We start from the raw sequence: 25024 nt of genomic DNA, 5'->3' as shown, positions 1-25024 counted from the left end.
TGGACACCTTGAATCAACACATCCGGAATGTGAGCAACAACGATACATATGAAGTGGATGATGAAGCGTGTCTAAATACTATTCTTTACCTTTTTATATTAAATTAATACATTGATGTCATATGCACATCTTGTTAAATCTGTTCACTTAATCAGTGAGGCATTTCCAATGGGTACACAATCACAGCTGTGCCGTTTATTCCAACCAACCTATTATCTCCACTCATTATGTGCGGCTGAGAGCTCTAAATGACACCTAATTGTGCAGGTTAGTAGTGCACGCCCCTTGCCCGGAAGGCATGGGGGAGTTGGGTCGAGATGGCGGGCGGTGACATTAGCCGCAGAGTTCTCGGCGTCGTCCCCAGCCCACGGTCGGTGTCGGGCGGCCCCTACTGGCTGCCAGCTCCCGGGCTTCTGCAGCTCACCACTGCCAGTGAGCAGCACCGCTAACTGAGCCAAACAACCCAGTGTCCCAGCATACACCCCAGTGTGCCAGCCATGCAGCCCAGCGTCTATACAACACAGTGTCCCTTCTATGCAGACTCATGTCCCAGCCATGCAGCCCAGCATCCCAGCCATGCAGCCCAGCATCCCAGCCATGTAGCCCAACCAACTCATTAGCTCCCAGCCATGCAGTTCAGTATCCCAGCCATGTAGCCCAACCAACTCATTAGCTCCCAGCCATGCAGTTCAGTATCCCAGCCATGTAGCCCAACCAACTCATTAGCTCCCAGCCATGCAGCCCAGCATCCCAGCCATGTAGCCCAACCAACTCATTAGCTCCCAGCCATGCAGTTCAGTATCCCAGCCATGTAGCCCAACCAACTCATTAGCTCCCAGCCATGCAGTTCAGTATCCCAGCCATGTAGCCCAACCAACTCATTATCTCCCAGCCATGCAGTTCAGTATCCCAGCCATGTAGCCCAACCAACTCATTAGCTCCCAGCCATGCAGTTCAGTATCCCAGCCATGTAGCCCAACCAACTCATTATCTCCCAGCCATGCAGTTCAGTATCCCAGCCATGTAGCCCAACCAACTCATTAGCTCCCAGCCATGCAGTTCAGTATCCCAGCCATGTAGCCCAACCAACTCATTAGCTCCCAGCCATACACCCCAGTGTGCCAGCCATGTAGCCCAGCGTCCATACAACCCAGTGTCCCAGCCATAAAGCCCAGTGTCCCAACTGTACAGCCCAGTAAATATGGCTTTGCAGCCCTTGTAATGTTCACGAGGGCATGCAATGCTGTCACCTCTGGGCCCCTGGAATAGATCGATGGGCGCCCATCGAAGGACAAGAGACTAAGCGGGACATGTAAACATTGACACTGTAGCATACCTTGCATGCCTCTGTATTTGGACTTGGGAGAAACATCCGCTTGCAGTATTTGTTGTTCTGCTGACAGTTGGCTTAATGAAAGACATCTGAATAAGGTCATGATTTTTGTTACGTATTAACGGGAGAGACAACCACAGTCACATGCACTGCCAATAGCTGGTGTACAATTTTGACCTTATACGGCCCGCATTTATTTTGTAAGTGGATGAAAATGGGGCCCTGGAAATTGTAATAATTTTCCTCTGGATTGTGAGTCAGCCTTGTGGCTTGCAATAACATGAACGGTCACAGGGGTACAGTTAGGGGTCACTCTAGAATTGCATTAGGGTCCTGCAGGAAAGGGTCATTGAGGACATTGTAGCCGTTAGTGCTCTCTGACCCTTGCAGGATGCAGGCATAAACCTCTATGCAGCTTTAGCACTGGACACACCATGTTGTGTCGATATTTCTGTGGCTTTTCCAGCAACCCTTCCTTGCAGTCCTGCCTTGCAGTCCTGGTCAGGCTAACATGTCTCAAGATCCATAATAGAGGGTTTTTTTCGGTTAGATCGTGTAAATATAAATGTCGTTAACCCCGCCACCGCCTGACACATGGTTAAGGTTTGTCACGTAAACAAAACATGCCAATTCGTTATTAGTTCCAAACAAACTCTTATGGATAATATTGGTCGTAAAAGCCTACGTGTTAAACTGATCTCTCAAGATGCCTTCATAATGTCGTGAGCAGATGTGACGTGGAACAGTCTGAAAATAAGGTCAGTGGTCTTTTAACCTGTGAACAAAAATAATTCAACCAGACATAGGGTAAATCAATATTCAATATTTCCAAAGATGCACTTTTTTATTATTATAACTGTGCTATTATTATTCATTCGTTAAGTGAGATACTCTAATGGTACATTGTAATGAGCAGCCTGCAAGGATCACCAAACAGGGCTGGTGCATTCAACATCAGATTTTGCAGCCAAAACAATCCTTTTAAGGCAGAAAGCTGTACAATGGCACTCCACACGCTGCTCACTTCTCTGGAATCCGCTAGAGGGGGAGCTGAAGCACAGAACGACCCCAAACAAGGCCTGCCGCGCTCGCTGCCGCACGCTGACCTGTGGCTGGCCAGCAGGGCGGGTGGAGCAGCACTGAGGGCCGTGCGCGGTGGCCGGTGGAGTGCAGGGTGCGAATACAAAGACAGTTTCCCCATATAGCCTCAATATACTGTTGGGGCAAGTGCTGTCAGCGAGTAGCACCTATAAAGGTCGGCACGGCAATCAATGGGGTGGGTGGCCAGTACCACGCCCGGCCGCCTTTGTCTCCCAAGTAGCCAAGTTTACACACCGCATTAGGTACTCATTTTGAGGTTGAGTCGACCTAGGAGAGGCCGAGGACCTGTTCAGATAATCGTCACCGGTGTTGGTCGTGAGCGGGAATCGAACTCGTGTCGCCGGGTTCGTAGCACAGTGTGCTAACCGCTGTGCAGGGTGCACATTCACAGCCTGGAGCTCCAGGTGTCAGCCCTTCTCTAGCACCACCCTCAGCTTGCGTTTGCCAATCTCTGCTGTGTCAATATTCTTTGAGAGGTGATCCAGAAATGTAATGTGGCTCGGGCCGGGGCTGGTGCAGAGCTGTATCCTTGACCGTGGCCTGAGTGGTCAGAGACTGCAGAGTTTGTGTCGATGTCATCGCTACTGAGCAGATAACCAGAGTAGTGCTACTGTTGCCACCATTCACCGTTTTTCCAGGATCATGCTCCTTTTGAGGTAGCTGTCCTGGGAAATCTATAAGTCTTTCCGGAACATTAAAATCCCGTTTTTTTAAATATGATAATAATTCACCACTTAAAACAATTAATTCACTTATAGTTCTCCCATATTCTGGTATTGTGAGATTGTATTTTGACCATGATATATTCTGGTTTTCTTCCACCTCAGATGTGGCAACCGTAAGTGGCACCCAGAGTGCTTGCCACAGCAGCGACGCCGCGAGCAGTGTCTCCATGGTGATTATTCACTGTGGCTCTAATGTGCTTATTTGTAAGCCTTTCCATCAAAATATTAATTTTCATATCTTACTTTTTCATTGTTGCAGCCTGCAAGTTCACCTGCCACAGAAAATGTGAATCCAAGGTAAGACTGTGGAGTTTTTCATTCTATTATGTGTGCATCCATGTTCTGAGATACTGTCCTCAGGCCACGTGCGGTGGGGTAAAAGTGTGAGTACTGCCCCCTCTTCAAATTACCCTATAGGGGATCTCTCCCTGGTGGAGGCCATTGTAGCAGCAGTGGCGTAAGCAAGAAATTGCAGGGCTATGCCTTTACCTTTTCCCATTACCATGTTGTATAACATCTTGACTATCCAGTCTTGATAGCTGTCTGGAACATCTGCGATGTTCTCATTCTTAGAGCCGAGTTGTTCTACGCAGTGGAGTTAGACTATTAAAAGTTAAACTGTTTTATTTAATTTAATGTATAGCAGCTAAATAGCCTGAACGCATGTTTCTAAATGTGGAGGGTAAAAACCGGAGGACCTGGAGAAAACTCCACACGACCACAGGGAGAACATGCAAACTCCAAATATACAGGCATCAGGGTCAGGATCGAACCCACGACCTCCTGCTGACCAGGCGAGGTAGTTAACATCTCGCCACTACAAGTTAAGGGGTACCCATGGCAGAGGCAGTGGCCGTCTCCCTGGGGCCAGCGCCGGGTGTGTGAACTCAGGGTCAAACTCGGGGTCATCTTCACATCCTGTTGTGAAAAAAACTTCGCGTTTGGCAGGAAGTGAAAGGTGCGTGAGTTTGCCATTGCTCTTTACCGACAGCAAAATAAGAACCCCAGATATGAGGAAAGTGAAGTGAAACAGAATCAAGCTAATGGACCCGTCCCACCTAACGTTTCACCGTAAGACCTGTTCTACGATCGGACTGTGTATGCCAAATGAGGAAGACGAAACGCACAAATAATAACAAGCACAACATCCCCCGAGCTACAAATAAAAACAAATGAAATCTCGAGCATCAAGGAGTGTAATCAGGCTTGCTAAATATTATTTGTTTGTGTAACAATCACAAAAGTGTGTTTATTTCAGCATTGGCCTTATAAAGCCAAACAAAGCAAACTGTGTCATTGCATCGTAACCGTGGCTTCCTCCAACTAAACACACAGCGAGCCACACACGCACATATTTACTAAGCCCCTGCCTTATTCACAGTTTTTAGCAATATGAGTTTTTGTGGTGAAAAGAGAATCAAGGTGGCGTATACAGGATACATCCGAAGAGGATCAGCTGGAGACGTGACGCAGGTGATGCTACAAGGGAACATGAAAGGGAAGAGGGGGAAGAGGAAATGGATCAGTTGATGGAACAGGGTGAGACAGAGACATGGGAGACGCTGAAACACACAAACGGTGGAGGGCATCTGCCATGGGCATCAACCCTCGGCCGCGGCTATGAGGGTGACACCGGACAGCGAGATGGCAAAGAATGTGGCGACATTAATGTGCCATGGGAAATTAAGTAGTGATAAAAAAATGTTGCCCCTCATTGAATTACTTAATTGGCAGTGGTTTGTCGACGGATCCCATAAACCTGCACACGCACGGCGCACCATGAGAATAATGACGCGCCCGTGCCGTGGTGCGCCGAGCTCCCCGGGGTTATCGCAGCAGGACATGCATCTTGAGGTCATTGCAACCTCATCCATCGTGGTGCGTTTGGAAGGATCTATCAGGCGATGTCACCTCCTCCTCGTCTCCACGGCTCGCAGGCGCCTCGCCGCAGACCAGACAGGCTGGTTTGGGTTTTATTGCCACTTGCGCCACCACAACGCATCGATACCACCTGGATTTGTACCCACCTCCTGCTTCTCACGCCATCTCTTGGCCACCTGGTGCCACCCGGAGCAGGTGGACAGCCCATGGCATGGCGTTGGTTGGCTTCGGCCCTGGTGCAAGGAAAGGAATGGGACCTTCATGTTTAATGTCTACCTCCTCTATAGCTCAGCGCCTGGCCCCCCTCCGGTCCATGGGTCCTGGTGCAGTTGCACCGACTGCACATGTAATAGCTTATGCCACATGTGGACATTTTGTGTGAAAGGTTGCTTGAGCTACAGTAAATATATAAAATAACAACTTGCAAGACATGTCGACTTTACGGCTGACGTGAACGGTTTAACCGATTGGGGGAGGCGGATTCCCACAATACATCACAGTGCTAGATAACAGTCGGGCACCTGAAACAAAATATCGTCTTAAATCTCGTGTGCATTCGCGTATCGACATTCGTGTCAAGCTTAGCCATGTCTCATCCACGGTGCGGCATGTGTGTCATTTATCCTTGGGTGTCATGGGGAGTTCTGTGCACGATCTGTGCTCCTGATGAGTATTGACTCACTTAAATCCCGAGACATGCTTTGTTGCACGGTGTGCGGCTAAGTGCTCCAAATCGCTCGTAAGAGGAGCGCAGCCACGTGGCTCAGTCACCAGGGGAGAGCGCGGTGCCATGTGGTTTTGTGGCGCTGGCTGAGGCGGCCTTGCACCTGCACTTCTGGATGTGGTCGTTTGCAGCTTTCACGAAACCAATCCTGACCACTTACACTTGAGTCACTATCCTATTTGGAGCAAAATAATTTTAAAAGCACCAGTTTCCTGTCATTATTCAGTCTTGCGCATAACAAGGAAGTGGTTTAATCAACCATGGCGTGCCAACAGGCCACTTGCACGGAAGACAAAACACCTGCCCCGAGGCAGAGCCAGCGCAAGCTCGACATGGACAGGACACGAGCTTCCGTTAGCGCTCCTAGCGAACGTGGGTGTCGAGAACACTCCTGCCAGGGTCCTCATGTCCTCTTAAGCGCGCCTGGCTTTTACATTACTGCACTTTAAAAATAATTCAGACTCATCAGATTTGTTTTGAAAAATTGTAGATCTGAGAGTAGCTGGATATTGTCAAAAGTTTGAGCTCCTCATTTGGATCCCAATCGGCAAACGGACATTTCCTCTGCGTGCGCAGATTGTGCAATCACCGCGAGTTGCATTGTTTTTGCTTGCAGCCCTTTCACATCAGACATAAGGAAGACATTGATATGTCTGCTCGTTGGCCTGAAGAGCTCAGCCGGTCCGGAGGGAGAAGGCCGGGCGCGTGCACTGAAATGTAGCAGCCATGGGGGGTGGCGTGGGTGGGGGGAGGTGGTGGGTGACGATTTTGGGCAAATGGGATCTTTCATTGCCTCGCTTGGAAAACATGTTTTTTTGCTACACGAGCAGATTCTTGCTACGTGAAATAACAGGCACAATAAAACATTATTGGACTGAGTATTTTTAAATGTTGGGGTTGGGGGGGGTGCGGGGGTGGATTTGGTGATGGAGCTGATTCCAGGAAGGAGCCAGATCCAGACGGGCGATGGAGAACGCATAAGCGTCACAGTAAAAGCAAAGCAAAGGGTCAGCCAAGACATCTCGTCCGCATCGCCTTCAAATACATACTTCCCATACTTGTGAGACTTGGAAATTTAGCAGGACTCGTACTAATTTAGTGACGTCTAAGAGACGGACACAATTGATATTTATAAAAGCACCGTTGTCAGGTTAGGACCACCCCTGTGGACGAGTACTATTGCATAATAAGTACAGACACCACAGTCCGTAAAACATTCCTTTCGTCACATTTAAACATTACACTTGGCTGGAGATTGCTGTGCGTAGAGGCGCATGCGTGCCTGCCATGCCTGAGACATCCATTGAGCGCGAATGCCATGGGGTACGGGAGGGTGGCGCATCCAGCCGGCCAGCCGAGTGGACGAGCGCTCCCATTTCTACGGGAAGGAGGGGGGGGAGTGTATGGGAGGGAGGTGGCCAGATTTCTTTTTTGGGCGTGCTGCGAGCGGAGTTTTTGGCGCGTTGCTTCCCCTCTCTGTGGATAAACAAGTGTGGGGAGCTCACAGCTGGAGGGTGCTAAGGGGCTGGGCACGCTCCCCGCCACCGCTGCACGCGAATGTTTTACGCATGTCCCAGTCTTTGTGGGCAAGTGAAACGGATTCAGAAACGGAGTCGACCAGACAGAAGTGAGACTCGCCTTCCATCCCCTGTCACTGTGATTTGCTGGCCAGGCGAGGTTCCATCTGCCCCAGCTTGGTAAGTCACTTCTTGATTTTGCCGCGGAATAATGATGCAGTTTGTAGTTTTATACTTTTGTATTATTTGTTGGCGAGGTATAAATCTACGAATGTTAAGTTTATCTGCAGTGCGCTAAACCGTGCTGCACTGATTTCTTGCGGACTGAAATATGTGGCTTTTTTCTGCACTAAAGGAACTGTTCACGCTGTGATAGATTTTATGTTATAAAATTTTGGCGGCGCCGTGTGCATCGTTTGAAGTGATTGCTCAACTTGCACACATGGAAGGAAGCACACGAGGAACAAAGCAGTGTCTGCTTGAATGGGGCCAGTGTCAGCGTTGGGATGCGTCAGAGACGACCGAGTTGTTTTCTTTTCATTACGTGGCTCCACTTGTCCTATTGAACATGAAACGGACACGTGAGGAGGAGGTGAGATGAGGGCAGTGGAGGGGATATGTCTGGCTGGGAGTTGAGAATGTGGGGCCTTGGACCACGACCCCGACAGCGCAGTAGTGTGGATCACATGGCGAGCAAATTCGGTAACATCGCAGTGAAAAAAAGCTTAAATGCGCTACGGGAATGGAGTTGAATTCAACTTTAATTGTGGTTGTTTTACGCTGATGTGGGAATCTCTAAAGGTGCGATTAGGGGCGCTTGGGGATATTAGTGTTCACCAGGAGTGTGGTGACGTCGGACGTGATATTTGTTGGCGACGACCCCGAGCGTCAAGTCAAATATCAGGCAGCCGTCTCTCCGTGGTCCTCATTTGTACGCGGCACTCAATGAGGTCACCCCTTCGTTGAGCTGACACCTTGTAAATCGCACCAGTGCAGGATTAGTGTTGTTGACAAATGGATTTAGAGGAATAATTCAGTGCGATTTTCCTGCTGCTAGAGACGACTTCACTCGATGTTCACCGGGCTTAGCGCGTAGAATGTGCTGCCTCGTGATCGCGGGTGCTTTGGATCAAGGTGGCCTACGTATATGTTTTACATTTAAATTTGATGTAATTAGGGTGGAGTCCTCTTGACATTTGCAACACGAGTGGAAGAATGACAGCTTGTCAAGTACGCTAGAATCACAGGCAGCGCATCCGCACCATAGCAGTGCGAACATGATACCTGCCAAATCATCTCACCTGAAACCCCCGCAGAGGCTGGGAGCTTCGAGCTGTACGCGCCTTTGTGCTCCCGCGCTTTGTGATGCTTCAAAGACAAGGGCTGCCATCTCTGCTGCCACTTTTCCCAAATCATTTATCTGCAGTGGTCTTATAGACCACGACAGAAAGGCCGTTATGCAATGTGTGGTGGCTTTATCGTTTATCAGGTAGCCTGCAGAGAGGAATCCTGTGCACGTGGTGGAAACATTTACTCTCATTTAGCTGGGCTGACGTTTACAGATGGGCCAGCTTTGCTGGGGGTTTGGAAATAAGTTTGGACACCTCACCACCCTCTATTTGGTACTGTTACAGGCTAGAGGATCTCTCCCATACTCTAGACAGGACAGCGAATTGTTGACACTCAGATATGGTGGATCATTGTTCTCATAGACAGACCACAAAAAGGGATCTCGCACTCAGGCAGCCTGAACATCGGTGACATTCTCTGGGTCCAGCAGCTGTAGTCATGCGTTCCCACGGTCCCCCTTGTTGACACGAGGACAATAAGATCCACGGCGGGTTCAATGCAAGGAAAATCATATTCCACGTGAGCGACCTGAATGCGCACACTCGCAATACAAAGTGGTCCGTCACTGGCGCTCGCTCGCTTATTGTGCCTGAGGAACTGTAAGGTGCAAGGGGCCAGCACCTACGCACGCACAGGCCGAGCCGGCCATAGCGTGGACAGCGCGCCGGCGAGGCCCGAGCTCGGCATGTTTGCATTCCCCGCCACCCCACGCCTGGGAGCCCTTGAGCTCTGAGCATTCCTCAGATGCTTGGGTCCGATAAGGTCAGGTCGAAGGAGGCCCCCCGACAGTGTTGTTCGCGCCAACAGAAACACGTTCGAGGGCCAGCGTCGTTCAACAAGTTCCCATTCGTTTTTTGCCATAATTGTGGAAATAAATCCTTAAAACAGCCGAGCACGTTTACACGAAGTGAGATCAACTAAGAAAATACGACATGTTTCAAACACAGGCCGGCGTCAATTAGGTGGGCGCTCTTGCAAGTTGCACGGGGACGCTGTGAACACACGGGCGGCACGGCGAAACGCGGGGAGACGCGGGGAGATGATCTCGCGTCCGTCCCCGCGCCGCTTGTCACCGAAGAGTCCCTAGCAGGGAGAGGAGTCATTCTGCCGTGGTGGAGTTGCTTTATAAGTCACATGTCTGGGGAGGGAGGGGGCTCTCCCCCACCCAGTGTGTGACTCCTCACCGAGACTGTGCCCTCGAGACTTTCACGTGCCGAGTTCAAGATCAGGGACCGGTGGGTTGTCGAGTGCGTGTGTTTGACACATTCTGATTGTGCATTGTAACGTCTGCTCCAGGTGACTACACACAGCAGGTTCCTTGATCATGCAAAGCATCGCTCGGGCAATAGAGCCAAACATCGCAGTGCAGGACCTTCATGAGAAGGAACATTGAGATGCACTGAGGCTTTCTGGGTAAACAAAGCTAATTATATTATACTAAAAAGCAAGGCTGTGGTATTCTTTACCTTTATTGATACAAATTATCCTGAGTGCTTTCAAAGAGAACACCTTTGTCCTTCATGAGTAGCGTGCAATGAATAACTGAAGCTGTAGCGTGTTACAGCAGTCGTGCGTTTCTCTTAAACACAAGCTTGTGTGCACTGTACATGCCTGTGAGACAGGATCACCTTGTAAATAATTTAAAACATTGCACTCGTGAGTCCCAGCTTTGGAATTTGCAACCGGGATTGGCATTCGTCCAAAATGTTTAAAGTTCACGAAGGTAATTGCCTAACTCTCAAAACGAATTAACCGCCAGCCCATCAGCGCAGAACGTTTGCTAAAAATAAAAATTTGCGAGGCAGTGCTCCTGGTGGAAAGGTTTAGTTCCATAGCGACGGACATTTGCATAACGGGTTTTGTTTTTATATATATGGAGCGTGTTGTACGGCATGTTGTCCGACGTTTCGCTCCGCGTGCTGGGAGCTTTTGTCACTGCTTCAGTGCCAGGAGCTGAAAGCTCCTCTGGGCGGTGCAGCGCGGCACGCGGTGCGACCCGAACACGCGTCGCAGCACCGTGCAGCACGACCGCGACAACCCGCGTAGTCGTAGTCGGGCCTAAGAGAGCCACACTTCCTTCGACTTCTGGCCACGCCAACGGTGCCACTTGTTGCCAACCATTCAGGGACACACTATTTTAGCGAATGCTTTTACACGTGACTCTCACACAGTTAGTGCGCCCGATACACAAGAGAAGTAAATGTTGAAATTCGTGCACATGTACGTCGATGTTACTTGAGTGTACGTCAGCCCACGTAGCCACAGGGTCATGTTGCAACAGCCTCCTGCAGCATGTGCAGGGCAACCAGTCCACGTGGAGGGCAATCAGTCCACGTGGAGGGCAACCAGTCCACCTGGCACGCCCTGATACACTTCACAGTCTTGAGATGATGTTGTGCCGTGTGCGCCACGTGAGAATGTTTGTACGCGTTCTGGGAAATAAATTCTGTGCCACTTCTTACTCAACTTGTAATTTCCCGTGAAGCAAAGGGGAGGGCCTCGCTGGCTGGTCAGCCAGGTGCTGAAAGTTGGCGAGTGTTGGGAGGATCTCCATCTGGCCCTGTGGCCCCTTGTTCTACAGCCACAGCGGCGATCCCTGCGAACACGGGGCATGGGACTCTGCAAGATGCTGCAGGCATATTTACTGCGTAGGAAAGCAAAGTATGCGGGATTGTTGGCGTCTCTTAGATCCCATTTTTTACAATGCTGAGGGGATTGAAGAGATGCCACATATTTTTTTGTGTTTACTCGAACTCTTGTTGAGGATAATCTTAAGTAAAAATTCACAAGAATTATAGTTGCTGAATGTGAATGTGGCTCTTCAACATGTGTTTACATGGTGGGCGGGGTAAGCTGGAGGTGGGGGGGAGTTTTCGTGAGCTAGCGAGGGCCAACTGCTAAATTCTTACACCGCTGCCTCTCTGGTGCAATAAAACTACAAAGAAATAGTTGGTGTTCAGTATTTTCCAAAATGCATTAAAATTTAAGAAAAATCGCTGCAGTGTAATTTCATAATTTTCTTGACTTAAAGCTTTCGTGACTGCAGGAATTCATATTCTTTAGGTCTTTCGGTAAAGCCACGTAGATAGAAAAATAATAATAAAAATATCACGATCGCAACACAAGCAATCGTCATCAGGTGAAAAAATATAGCGAGAGAGCTGCTGAGGCAGGAAAAAAATATAGCGAGAGAGCTGCTGAGGCAGGAAAAAAATATAGCGAGAGAGCTGCTGAGGCAGGATGTTATAAAGGTTTGAGATGGGTGTAGCCCAAGGGTCATAAGCGAAGTGGGCGGGGCTAGATATTAAATTTGCATGTTAATGTAAGATCGGAGAGCTGGGAGGTGGCCATTGTATTGTGAGAGATTAGCATGTCAATGTAAGCAAAACGAACAACAATTTTACAGAAAATTTCAGGAGCATTGCCTTCAATGAATCTGAGAATGGAACGGCAGGTATCTGTGTGCACGCTGTTGTTTACATATAAAACCTGGGGGATGCAATCGCAGGATTTACGGCAAACAACAGACACTGAGCGATGAAGGTCGGCTCCGCAGCTGGGCCTGGGTCCCTGCTAATGTGCGTGTTTGTCAGCTGACCCGAGTGCCCCCTGTGCCTCGCTGTGTTGCAGGTCGTGACCCCGTGCACCCCTCCGGTTAACTACCAGTTGGTGAGTGTCTGAGCTGTGTCAGCCACACTGCGTGGGGTGGCCTTTTGAGCAGCGGGGTGGGGGGTTAAAAATAAATTAAGACTTCCAAGTTCATGCAACCAGCTGCTGTCATAGAGTCTATGGATTGAATAAAGCACCGACTACCATCTACTACCTGCATGTCAGCAAACTTAGTGGCACAGCTGCAGAGCTGCTGCTGCTGCTGCTGCACCGTTCGTTCTCTGGAAATATGTCACCGTGACCACGCGCCCCCCGCGGTGTGCGCCTGCGTCGCTTCGTCTCGGTGTTTAATGTTTGTCGAGTGTCGACGTGACCAATCGTCACGCGTTGCCGAGAATCCAGCGGAGCCGTGGCAGCATGTTCCACCCGACGCTCTTCTGCTCCCCCCCCCCCCACAGCAGAACCCCCCCCCCCACCACCAATTCACACAGGAGGCTCTTGGCGCATGACCGTCGTGTAAATTTGGAGATTTCGGCCGTCGTTGCTGAAAGCATAATAACGAATATCGGTAAATGACACTGGGAATCAATAGTGCATTAGTTTGCGGCACGTGATCATTTCAAATGTTACAATGAGGGCTGCTGTTGTCATCGAAAAATGGCAGGACGTATAAATAATAATGATAACAGTAAACATTCTTAATCATTTAAAGGGCAGCATTTAAAATATTTAATAGTGGGTTTTGTTGGATTCCGGAGCATGAAACTGCTTTACACAGGTCGGCGAAGGTTGGTGCCACAAACATGATTGCTCCCAGGTCACAGCTGCCGCATTCAGAAACTAAAACCACACTGATGACATTTCAAACAGACTCCCATACACAAACTCTCACAGAGACCCCACACAACAGCTCGGTCTTTGTTCGCCACGCCACTGTCCATGCAGCTTGCCTTGCTGTGCAATATATATTATTGCAATATGCGCAAAATTTACCACCATAATCATCGGCAGCAGCAGCCATTGTCTATCCACTGCTGGGTGAAGGCCTCCCCATGCTATCACCAACCCTAATGGTCCCTGCGATGCCACATGCAATATTTAGCTGGGCGGTGGTGGCTCTGCACATATTGTGAAACTCCCTCCCCGTGGGCGGCGAGCTGCCACATCCCTGGCTGGCAAGGAGAAAGCAGTGCAGCAGAGCGTGGACTATTACCATCTATCCCTTCTGTATGGGATCGAGTGTTGCTGCCTCGCGTACGTGGGATTGCTCGAGGTGCTTCACTCTTTACCCACATATATGAACACTCGTTAATTGACTGAAAACATTAATATATAGAGGACTGCAGAGCTTCGGAAACTGTTGGCGTCATCTCACCGCCTGGCTGCCTTCCGATGTTTCGATTAACGATCCAGGTTCCATAACGTCCCATTGCTTCTATTAACGAAACATTTTCGATGAACGACATGGTTTACGATATCACGCGGCCACCAATTTCAGCCAATCGGAGTGCTCCTAAGTGGACTCGGCAGACCTCGGCCAATCAGCGAATCTATTTTATGAGCGTTTTGAGACCAACTGGCTGATATCTTTTAAATGTTTATGAAAAACAGCTCTCTTGAATACGGTGAGGTCTCAGAATACGTGGGAGTTAGGTTCCATGTACCCCCACGTAAGTGCGAATTCGCATAAGTTGGAGTTCGCCTATACGAGTGTAGTATACAATGTAAGTGTATATAAAGTGTACATAAATGTACATGAATGCTTAATAAAGCACAGTACTGTACAGCAAATTATTCGCTCATCATCGGTAGCATCCATGTCGGATAGCACACTACATTTTTTGGACTCGTTTCTAGCGCCGGCGATACAGTTACGTGCCGTCAAATCCATGTTCACGTGATGGCAGGGGATGATTAGACTCCTCGCTTCCTGCCCCGTGCGTGTAGCGAAAGTACGAGTCACAAGTGTAAGAATGAATCGGGGTCGGCCCGCGGGCCGTACAAGGCCCGCAAAATAATTTAGTCTGGCCTTGCCAAGGCAACCGCAGGCGGGACTCGAAATTCAATCAATCTAGGAGCAAACCTGGAAAAGCAGTTGCGAGTAGCAACATCATCAACACCAGCTAACATCACACGCCTCACCAAAGAGAAGCAGTTCCAGCCATCACATTAGGGGTGAGTTAATTAAATGTTTGACCAAATATAACAGGCTAATCTTTAAGTTGATCATTTTGTATGGCCCGCGAATGATGTTACAAATATCCGAATGGCCCTTGGAAGAAAAAAGGTTCCCCACCCCTGCCTTAAGCCATCCATCTTCTGAGCCTAAGGTAAAAAAATGTTATGCTCTATTTATGCATCTTTTTTCTGCGCAATTTATTTATTATTAATCCATGTTTCTATGAATATTAATGCTTTAACATGTTCTTATAACGTTTATTTATTAAATTTGCAATCTTAAATATGATAAACTTATGTTTATAAAGTCAACTTTCTTTCGTCTTGGAACAAATTAGGCGTTTAACGTGTGTGTCCTATTTTCGATCAAAGATAATTTCAGTTAACGATGGTTTTCGTGGAACCAATTAATATCGTTAACCGAGGGACCACTGTACAACCAATACCTTGGAAAAACTTTCTCCAATTAGTGTGGCTTAATTAAGCAAAGAAAAAGCAAACTCTAAGCCCAGCGGTGGGCTTAGAGTATTCGGTTGTGGCTCAGATCAGACGCTCCACTTTTTGATTATACATTAGCGCGGGTCCATCAGCGTTGATTGACAGCTTGCCATCTCTCACCGGCCCTCGAGCCGCGTATCGGCATGTGGAGATATCTCCGTGCAATCACGCGGGGACTCCAGCCTCCTCTCCCGGCTCCGAGGCTTTTCCACGTAATATTCTCTTTAAATTTCTTCCTCATTAGCGTGGAAAAGCGGGGGGGAGCAGAGTGTCGAGGTGTGGACGGAAATGTAACATTTCCTGATTTGCGCTGACAACTTAGCAAATTACGCTTCCATTGAGTTCCATTAATGGGAACAATCACCGGCATGGAACGTACAAAAAAACACCCAGTGTGTCGCGCACGCGTGCGCAGCATAGAAATGTGCGCACCTCTGTGTTTTGTCTACGTAAAAAATTCCATGAGATGGGGTTGTTCCGCATGCAGCTGGTGCAGTGGAGGCCGCGTTAACGCTAATGCATGTCGACGTGCCCTGTGTGGGGGGAGCAGCTGCTGGCATCTGGCTCGCATCTCCACCAGCTCACCCATACATCTCCTGCCCCCCCTCCCACACTGCAGCCCCATCTCCCCCTTCCTGACCCGTACTTCTCATTCCTCGCCCATGCCCAACAACACGCTCCCTTTGCCAAATCCGCCCTCTCCCTGTCTCTCGGTGTTTTTTGTTCTCATACTTTCCCTCTCCCCCCTCCCTGTCGCCCCCCCACCCTTCCCCCCTGCCACCACCTCACAGCCCGGCGCTTCTGGCCTGCACACCGAGCATGTGAAGGCTGCCGCGGCGGTGAGTGGATTCCGCGTATTGTGTCACTGTAAGTGACACCCCCCTCCGCTCGGGGTGACGGTAAAAACATTCCATTGCCATGCGCACAAAAGCTGTTGATGTGCGAGAGTAATGTATGCCTTCCTACCAGCACGGTTGCTGTGTGTGGAATATTGAGTAACCTCTGGATATTCGCAGATCGAAGTTGGTTTCACTGGCCGTGCCTCCAATGTCACTGATTTACGAGTACGGGCAGCAGAGGCGGACATATCACGTGTGAGGGAACCACGAAGCATATAAATCGTCTCGTTGATGTGACGGGCACAGTGAGAGATTGAGAGAGGGAGAGCAACAGGCCAGGGTGAACGTGCGGCTTTTCAAAGAAGTGTTTGGCATCGCTCCTCCACAGCAGTCGCTCGCATGCCACGCTCCACGGTGCAGCGTTCCCAGAGCACGTGCGCCACTCCGCCGCTCTTCCTTTCAGATTCCTTCTGCGTGACTCCTCTGCAATCAGCGAGCTCTGTGCTGGCTGTATGCTCTCTGCCAATACAATGAGTCCCCCTTCAAGATCGTGATTTATGTGCCGAGTGGGGCTTCAAGGGGCACGGCACATTGTGAACATATGGATATGGACAGCTCACTGCAAGGGGCCCCAATGGTGAATGTCAAGCCATGGCTGGGTTGCCAGACTTCCTCCCGCTCTCCGTTTTAACTGTTTCTCTCTCACACAACCACACGTGTACACGAACACACAGACAAGTATCTTCCACATAGGCAGCTGCTGTTAGTATGTTCTAAGGTCATCAAGGTGCACTAGGGGACCAGGGTCGCTATCACCACACCTTTGTCTACCTAGTGCTGAGGCCCCAGGTACTTGTTGAAGGCTGAGTCGATCTAGGCCAGTCCCACGACATGATAGCCATGGTAGGGAATTTAATCCTGGTAGTTTGGATTGTAGGGTAGTGCGTAAAACCACTTCACCACTGCTCCCACTACACAGAGACAAACCGCTCCCACACAATTTAACAGTAAACCCATAAATAGGTTTTTTTAAAATTCACAACAATCATCTTATATCACATGTAATATGAGAATAGGTTTCCCCTTTTCTTCTGGCAACAAAACAAGTGTTAAGATGTTAAAACACCAAACTGAAACCTTTTACAAGAAATCATGTCTGCATTAACCACAATACTTGTGGTCAGAATGCAAACAAAAAAACATACTCTGATAATATATGCATTTGTTTTTATTGAAGATGCCAAAAGACGTCTAACACCGTGTTGAGACTAGGCTCAAAAGAAAGCTGTCTCTGGTGTAGACCAATCAGTTTCAAAGACAATGCATATATTATCAGAGTACGTTTTTTTTGTTCGCATTCTGACCACAAGTATTGTGGTTAATGCAGACATGATTCCTTGTTAAAGGTTTCAGTTTGGTGTTTTAACATCTTAACACCTGTTTTGTTGCCAGAAAAAGGGGAAAACCTATTCTCATATTTTGGTACTGGCAAAGGAGGTCCCATGATCACAAATAATATTTCAACAACATTTTCACGATTAGGAAAACGCTCTGCGGGAATTTACCCAGATTCTATTTCATCGTGTGCACATGTTCAGCTCCCGATGTGTTTCATAACAGTTCCCAGAAAAGTCTTGCCGAAGTATTGTGGGGTTTTTTATGCTAAAACAAATTCCATGTTTGCAGGTTTCGTCGAGCCCCACTCCCGAAGGGTGGAGCAAAATTCCATGTAAACCTCAGCAGTAAGTGAAACTCAATCATATTTAATTCTAAGGAGAGAAAGGATAAAAAAAAATGTCAAAAATAAACCAATCCTTGAGAATGTACTGAATGAGGTTCTTGTTGTAAATTATCTGTACGCTTCATCTGTACGCGGTCTCATGACCACACTGCTGACACATCTGCTTCATGGGCTGCTAATGTCGATTGCGTGGCTTGAGAAAGACTTTGATTCGTTTTGGTTTTGATTTTTAAAAAATGATTGTTTAATGTGGTATGGAAGATTTGTGTTATTACATTCGGTGGTAACAATCGTACAATGTCTATATCTGGCAAAATGATACGAATGTACAAAAAAATGTTAATTTAACAACATCCATTTTAGACACGTATGCAATGAAGAAGGGCATTTACCCGAAACGTAGCCCATTGTATATTTATTCCATTGAGGGCAATGTGATTGACGATTGTGTTGAGTTTTCGTGATATATGCTTATCGACAAGTGCCTTCCGCAGTATCACAAAAAAGCATACATTTTGGATTGACATAGTGTACTTCCAAGCAGATACAATTCAAACAGTACGCACCGCAGACAGCAACAGCACTGCACACACCTGCCCACGGGACGCTGCAGTCACAAAGGCGAGTGGCAGAGGACGCGGTCACTGCTGTGCATAGCATCGCCTTCTGCCCCCCCCACCCTCCCCCTCCTAACAGCCACTGGGGCGTGGAGTTGAGCATGGAGGGTGGCCGAGACCTGGAGCTCACCTACATTACGGAGCGCATCATCTCTCTGTGCGCCCCGACGGCCGGAGACTCGCACGCCTACCACCAGCAGATGCAGGACGTGGCGCGCATGCTGCACTCCAAGCACGCCAATGGCTACCTGGTGAGCCCCCCACACCCCCCACATGCAGGCGTGGGTACGGGGTGAGCCCCCCACTCATATAAGCCCGGTTATCTAGTGAGCGCCCCCACAAACGCACAATCGAACGTCCTGCGCGCGTAAGCTGCGGTGCTGGCCGCCGAGTCGCTGGCGTGCATTTCTAAACTTTAATGACGTGCAGAGAATTATCAGCGGGCCATGAGATGTTGCCAAAAGCACATTGCGCCGTTTTTTTGGACTACTCATCATTCATGATACATTTTTCATTCCAGGTTATAAATCTTTCGGAGAGAAGACATGACATAGAGAAGTTAAATGTGCACGTAAGTGTCAACCTGCACCTCCCACTCGCACGTTTTGTTGTTTGTTAAACTTGACCTCGGTTGACCATGTAAATGGTGCTGTTATCGGGGTGGGGGGGGGCGGTTTGCGGTTTTGAGCGGAAAATGAAACAAAGAGTTTTGGCGGTGGAGCGGAGTGGCCGCGCATGCCCCCCACCCCACGCCCGCACCTCATTGTCCTTCGGCGGCTCCAGGGAGGGGGGCAGGGTGCGCTCCAGCCCTACCGCCGCAGGGAGCTGGGCTTCCGTAGCCCGCGTCCCCGCCAGCCCCGTACTCGCTGTGGTTCTCCTCCCCTACATTGTGTTCTGGTGCGGCGTGAGGGCAATGTGAAGTCGGCGTTGAGAAAGGACCTTTAATTTCACGGTTATGTCTGCGCGGCACGGAGCAAAACTATTCCACAGACACCAGCCACACATGGACTTTTTATTCAAGGTTGTCAGTTCTCTCTGTCGAGGGCTGTCTGTGGCTTTTCATTTTATTAAACGAAAAATGCATGCAAAACTACTGCGTGGGTTTTCGCTGTTGCACTGTGTGGCGATGCGATGTGTTTCCGTGTCGTGCCGAATGTTGTTTGGCGTGGATGTCCGACGTTTTACTCGACATGCTGGGAGCTTTTTCAGGAACACGAAGCTCCCAACACGAGGAGTGAAACGTTTTCCATCAGCCTGAACAACGCACGGCACAACCCGAAACCGCACCTGAGAACTACGATGAAACGCATTCTGTATACGTGCAGTGTTGACGGGAGGGGGAGCGCGGCATGCAGCCGAGCCTGTGGGGCCATCTAAGCTCAAATGTAACTTTTTAAATGTACCAGGTAAGGCCCCGCTGCGCTACGCAGTTTGTTTTCAGAAGCAAGCTGGCCAAAAATGATAGGTCGGCTTATTGTACGGACATTTATAGCAGCCCAATGTTCTTGTCTCAGGTGAGGGATTTTGGGTGGCCCGACCTCCACGCCCCCCCACTGGACGTGCTGTGCAGCATCTGCAAGGCCATGGACTCCTGGCTGAACGCCGACCCGGCCCACGTCGTGGTCATCCACTGCAAGGCAAGAGAGCAATCGCCCTCCAGTCACGTACACATACACTCACCGTACGGAATCCCTCCTTACATAAACATATAAAGAAATAGTAAACATCGTTTACGCTCCTTTATCCATCCACTGCTGGATGAATGCCTCCGGGTGTCATGCCCATCATTTGGGTTTCTTTGACCATACTTCACCACGCTGGTTAGTCCGGTTTGGTGAAAGAGGAGGTCCAGGACTGATACAGATATAACTCGCCACTGATGTTATTTGAGGACGGGAATTTAACTCGGATTCCCGTGTTCATAGCACGCTGCGTTAACCACTGCGCCACAGCTCCGCTCGGATTTATATTACATATCTAAACGCTTATAGAATAACAAATTAATGCCATTGCTAAAGGCAACTCGGCACCCCACATGTCAGTGCGTGATAACATAGCATATGAATACATCCTGAAGTGTTACGTGATGCCATTCCGCACGCTCATCTCGCCGTGTAATTGAATGAGAGAGTATTCCGCTGTACTGTACGTGCGGCGCTCCTCGAAGGCGCAGCTCGAGGGGGCCGACGTGCGACGCGTGCCCATCGGGCGGAGCGCGCGCTGACGCTACTCGCCTGCGGTGTCTCCTGCAGGGGAACAAGTGCCGCACGGGGGTGGTGGTGGCCTCCTACATGTACTACAACGGCATCTGCGCCAGGTTGGCGCACGGCGGGCACCCACCCACCCACCGTCCCGTCGTGGGCTCACGTGCGGACATTCTTTCCCACTTACACAAACGGCCACGCTGAGCGTGGGTGCACAGCGGACACGGTGGAGGACGCGTCTCCTCGCCTGAGGCTTTGTGTGCCACGGGCATCGTTATGCGATGGATTTTGTGCGTTAACTCTTTGCAGTGCCAGCCAGGCGCTCGACCGGTACGCAATGAAGAAGTTTTACGACGACAAAGTTGCCAAGCTGTCCCAGCCGTCCCAGAGAAGGTGTGGTGGTGTGTGGTGGTGGTGGGGGGGGGGGGGAGAACACACACACACACTGCCTGAAAAGTGCTCCTGCAAATCATAACAGGGTCCGCAAACACTCCCTCCATGGACTGCTGCGTGGGTGTTCACCATTGTGCTATACAGCTTCCTGATGTGTTTTTGGGCTGCGCCACACAGCATGTTGCTCGGCGCGATGTTCTCTATGTAACACTGCACAACTGTGCGAGTCCCATACAAAGCGTCGAGCGACATGCGACACAACCTGAAACCACATCGGAGAGCTAAATTGTCATCCACGAGCTATGCTCTCAGTATTAGCTCCCCCCGCCCGGGCCTGCTGGACACGCACGCTGGAATGCTTAAATGAGTAGATAACATGGTATTGTGAGTTAATGTAATACTGCCCCAGCGGCGGTCACAAGACGACACGCTCTTGACGGTGAGCGAGGAGGGGTGGATGCTTTCGATGGTCCCTGGCGCTCTCTAATCTCGTGTGGGGCCCGTGGGAAACAGCGCACGCCGGGACGAGTTGCTTCTCGTTTTTCACTGAGCGAGTGGAGCCAAGGTATGCGTGGAGTGCATACCGTGTGTGTGGCCCCTCGCGCGCGCGTCCACCTTTGGCTGCCCTCTCAATTCTTAGGATTGAGCGAAGTTGCCTCAAGCTCGGAGAACCACACCAAAAAAATATCTCAAAACCCGTGTGAAAATCTTCCAAATGCCATATTCAATAAAGGAATTTACAGTGAAAGCATTTTGTCCACATGAGTGGATTTTAATTTTGAAACAGCCTGCCTGCTTGTGGCATGCAGAGATGTTTTGAGGCGGTTTAATGAATGCGCAGCTTGTGAATAAAGTAAATGTTTACCCAGCGTGTCCCAGATTCCCTTGCCGTCCATGAGGGAATGTGTGCCCTCCCTGCGCAGGTACGTGTCGTACTTCAGCGAGCTGCTCTCGGGCCGAGTGAAGGTGAACAACCTGCCACTCTTCCTGCACCACATCGTCATCCACGGGCTGCCCAACTTGGAGGATGATGGCGGTAAGGCACGGGCGCCGCATGGCGACTCCGTCACCTTAAACGACCGACGCAGTAAGCGTGCGGCCCGCTTCACCGCTACAGTGCGGCCGCTCCCTGGTCCTCCTCGGCAGGCTCCTCTTGAGTTGATCAATGAGGAGTGACACGCTGGATGCAGTTAGGCAGAGTGCCACTTTCGCTGACAAACAAAAATCCTGGCTTCGAGTGAAAGGGGCATGCTTAAACTGCACTAACGTGGACATGGGAATTAACTAAAGCGCCAAAACTTGTGAATTAGTGAAATTAACTTGGCTCATTCTTCCTTTGCCTAATTGAACACCCTGACAGCAGCACTGTGGCAATGGCGTGACCTTAGTCCATGGTTATCGTTCATTCCTGCCTCGTGGCCGCATCGGAGTCACGTGCGTGCGCGTATCGTGCCTTGCGCTGTTGCCGGTGCTCCGGTGACTCAGAACGGCTGGCGTTGCTGCTACGTGTGCGGTGCTACCTTCGCAAGTACATTGTTCCAGTGCATTTGTTTGACCTGATGCAAGGCAATGTCTGTTTGATGCTAAAGGGAAGGAATGTGTTTTTCTGCGCGAATAGAGTTGCTCGTCCATCTACCGGCATTTGAGGGTGGAGGCGGGGGTAAGGGCGCTCGATTGTTTTAGGAGCACTTATTTTCAGAAACGATGCATCCATCAACCTCGCATTCCGGCTGGGACTGTTTCCGCATTTCACTTTGCGGATAAAGATCACGGCACTACGGAGGCGTTTATTCTTTTGTCGGATTATATATTTTAATGTGACGAATTGTATACTCAGGGGACTTACGTGTTTTCCTGCACGAAAAATGTTAATTCTCTAAAAGTGGCCTACATCTTCTTGGTTCTTTCGGTAAAGTCACGTAGAAGGGAAATAATAAAATAATAAAAATTCAACATAATAAAATACAATTCTCACCAATTGGAGATGTAGTGGCCTACATCTCCAAATGTTTGTTTTAATGATGAGGGGGGGGCGTGCACCCAGGGGGAGGGGGGGCAGAGGGGGCGGGGGGGGCACCCTCCCTCTCTCCTCTGACCCTCACTGGGCCTGCTGTGCCAGGCCGCAGAGGCTCGGCCGTGGGACCCGGGGGTTCCTGAACAAACAGAGTATTGTGAATGCTTCCTGTTTACTCCCCAAGGCTGTCGGCCATTTCTCAAGATCTACCAGGCGGCGCAGCCGCTGCACACCTCCGCCGTCTAGTGAGTGCGCGCCGCCACCGCTCCACTGCTCACCGCCACCGCTCGTTTTGTAAACACGTCACGTCATCTGTAATGCCCTCTCACCTGTCTTTCGTACATTCATAGTTTTGCCAATGACGCCTGTTGCCTCGATGCTGATTTACTTTCACCTCCGCCAGTAACATTCCGGACAACTGCAAGAAGCTTTGCATCACGATCGAGCCCGGGCTGCCTCTGAAAGGGGACATCCTGGTACGTTCTCCGCTCTCGCTTGCAACTCACACTGCACTCTGGAGTGAGGAAAGTGTTGATGACACCTTAATCCCGTGCGGAACTCCAGTGAGAGTTCGTTACTCTTTCAGGGCGTTTTTTTTTTTTTGTTACATTACTTCAGTGCCTAGCGCGAGCTGATTCATGGTGGAAGCCGTTTGTACCCGGAGTGTGACTCCTCCGTGAGATGCGAGCGCATGCACGGCAGCAATGTTAATGAGCGGCGTTCGTCACAGCGAGGGATCTGGCTGCTATCCTGGCGCTGCGGGCACTGGGAAGGCACATGCATTCGTGGAGATTTCATCTGGCGGGCTACAGCGCTGGGTTTCCACGCGAACGATGTTGCGTTGTGATTGTACATTTTTTTCGCGTAATTTTTTTGCACGGAGAAGAGAATATAGTTGAATGACTCTAACATAAAACAAGAAACTTATTTTTTTATCGGGGCGAAATGATATCCGTTGTATGAAACGTATTAATGTTCGTGAGAAGCCAATAACTCACGTTTCTAGACCTTATCTGGTTGTTATTTGAGGCCTATCTGAGAGGGGATCAGGCTCCTGGCCGTACGTGGCCCAGCCCACAGCTCGACCCTGTGCTGCTTCTCACGACTCTGCGTGTACGAGTGTGTGTGAGTGTGTGTGAGTGTGTGTGTGAATGCCTGTGTGGGTGTGAGTGTGTGTGTGTGTCTGAATGCCTGTGTGGGTGTGAGTGTGATTGTGCGTGTGAATGCCTGTGTGGGTGTGAGTGTGAGTGTAAATGCCTGTGTGGGTGTGAGTGTGAATGGAAATGCCTGTGTGGGTGTGTGTTTGAGTTGGCACAGTAGGGGGCTCAGGTGGTGCTTCGGCCAGTCATCTCAGTGAGTCGACCCATGGTACCTGGGTTTGTCCCGTGACCTACCAGCGAGCGTTTGACACTTCAAATGGCCTTAAAGTGAACATAGTCTGGCACAAGCGCCATGGTGACGTCACCACCACTTAGTGGTGAATGGCGGTTGTTGTTGAGTGTGAGTGTGAACACCTGAGTGTGTGTGCGTGCTTGTGTGGATATGTGAATGTGAATCTAAAAGTAGTGGAAATACAATAGTTTTCATGCAGGAGGTTCCAACCAGTTGGGTATAGTGCGAGCGTGTGTGATTGTGGTCGTCTCATGGTTCAGTTGTTCACACTGATAGCTACTCCAGCTCTGCGTCTCATTTTATTCTCTTGCCCTGCCTACAGGGGGATGGCTGAAATGAATTTTCGGCCATGGTATTTGAACAAACAATAATAATCAGTAACTTCAAGCACTATGTCAATCCGTTGCTGGATCAATGGCTTTTACATGTATTCTCAGTCATGGGATAGTTTGTTCATAATAAAACATTTTATTTTACCAGATCAGGCCCACTAGCTCTTTACAGCAATACCACGCTGACTACTGTGTTCCGATAAAACTTCGAATCAGTTCCAATAAAACTTCATCACTGACATTATCCCTGGCCAGGAATCAGACTCAGGTTCATAGCCCAGCGCATTAACCACTGCACCACGGCTCCCCCCATCGATGTTCAGACATTCTGTTTGAGCTGTCCCAGCCCATCCCACGTGGATGCTTTATTTACATGAGTCAGTAAACACAAAACAAAAGGATAACACTTAAGCTCGACCAATTTCCCAAAGCTAGTGCCAAAGGGCTTCAGTAGCTGTAGGAGCCAAAAGCCACATGTCAGCTGCCAAGTGCCCTTTTTGACCCTCCCCTCCCACCAAATCTTTAACTTCAAAGTGTCCTGGTACCGCCACTTTCTCCACCGCTAACCACAACCTG

The 25024-nt window shown here is 49.6% G+C and overlaps 1 protein-coding gene across 9 annotated transcripts in view; it reads left to right on the top strand.

Annotated features, from left to right (window-relative positions):
* LOC133344716 (tensin-3-like) overlaps positions 1-25024 on the top strand; it is a 110266-nt gene that overhangs the window by 64245 nt on the left and 20997 nt on the right. For 6 of the 9 annotated variants that reach the window (XM_061554809.1, XM_061554808.1, XM_061554806.1 and 3 more), the window contains 12 exons: positions 3419-3456; positions 12262-12300; positions 15708-15755; positions 17442-17497; positions 18193-18364; positions 18634-18684; positions 19628-19750; positions 20366-20430; positions 20627-20710; positions 21634-21746; positions 22909-22969; positions 23128-23200. In XM_061554809.1, coding sequence (XP_061410793.1) covers positions 3419-3456; positions 12262-12300; positions 15708-15755; positions 17442-17497; positions 18193-18364; positions 18634-18684; positions 19628-19750; positions 20366-20430; positions 20627-20710; positions 21634-21746; positions 22909-22969; positions 23128-23200 — 923 coding nt within the window. Of the gene's footprint in view, positions 1-3418; positions 3457-7200; positions 7462-12261; positions 12301-15707; positions 15756-17441; positions 17498-18192; positions 18365-18633; positions 18685-19627; positions 19751-20365; positions 20431-20626; positions 20711-21633; positions 21747-22908; positions 22970-23127; positions 23201-25024 lie in introns of those variants that run through there. The other 3 variants (XM_061554811.1, XM_061554805.1, XM_061554812.1) reach the window with 3 other exon arrangements.

This window comes from Lethenteron reissneri, chromosome 20 (assembly GCF_015708825.2).
Source record: "Lethenteron reissneri isolate LAM-NWPU_2019-01 chromosome 20, ASM1570882v1, whole genome shotgun sequence".
Lineage (NCBI taxonomy): Eukaryota > Metazoa > Chordata > Hyperoartia > Petromyzontiformes > Petromyzontidae > Lethenteron > Lethenteron reissneri.
This window is presented reverse-complemented; position numbering and strand designations above follow the sequence as displayed.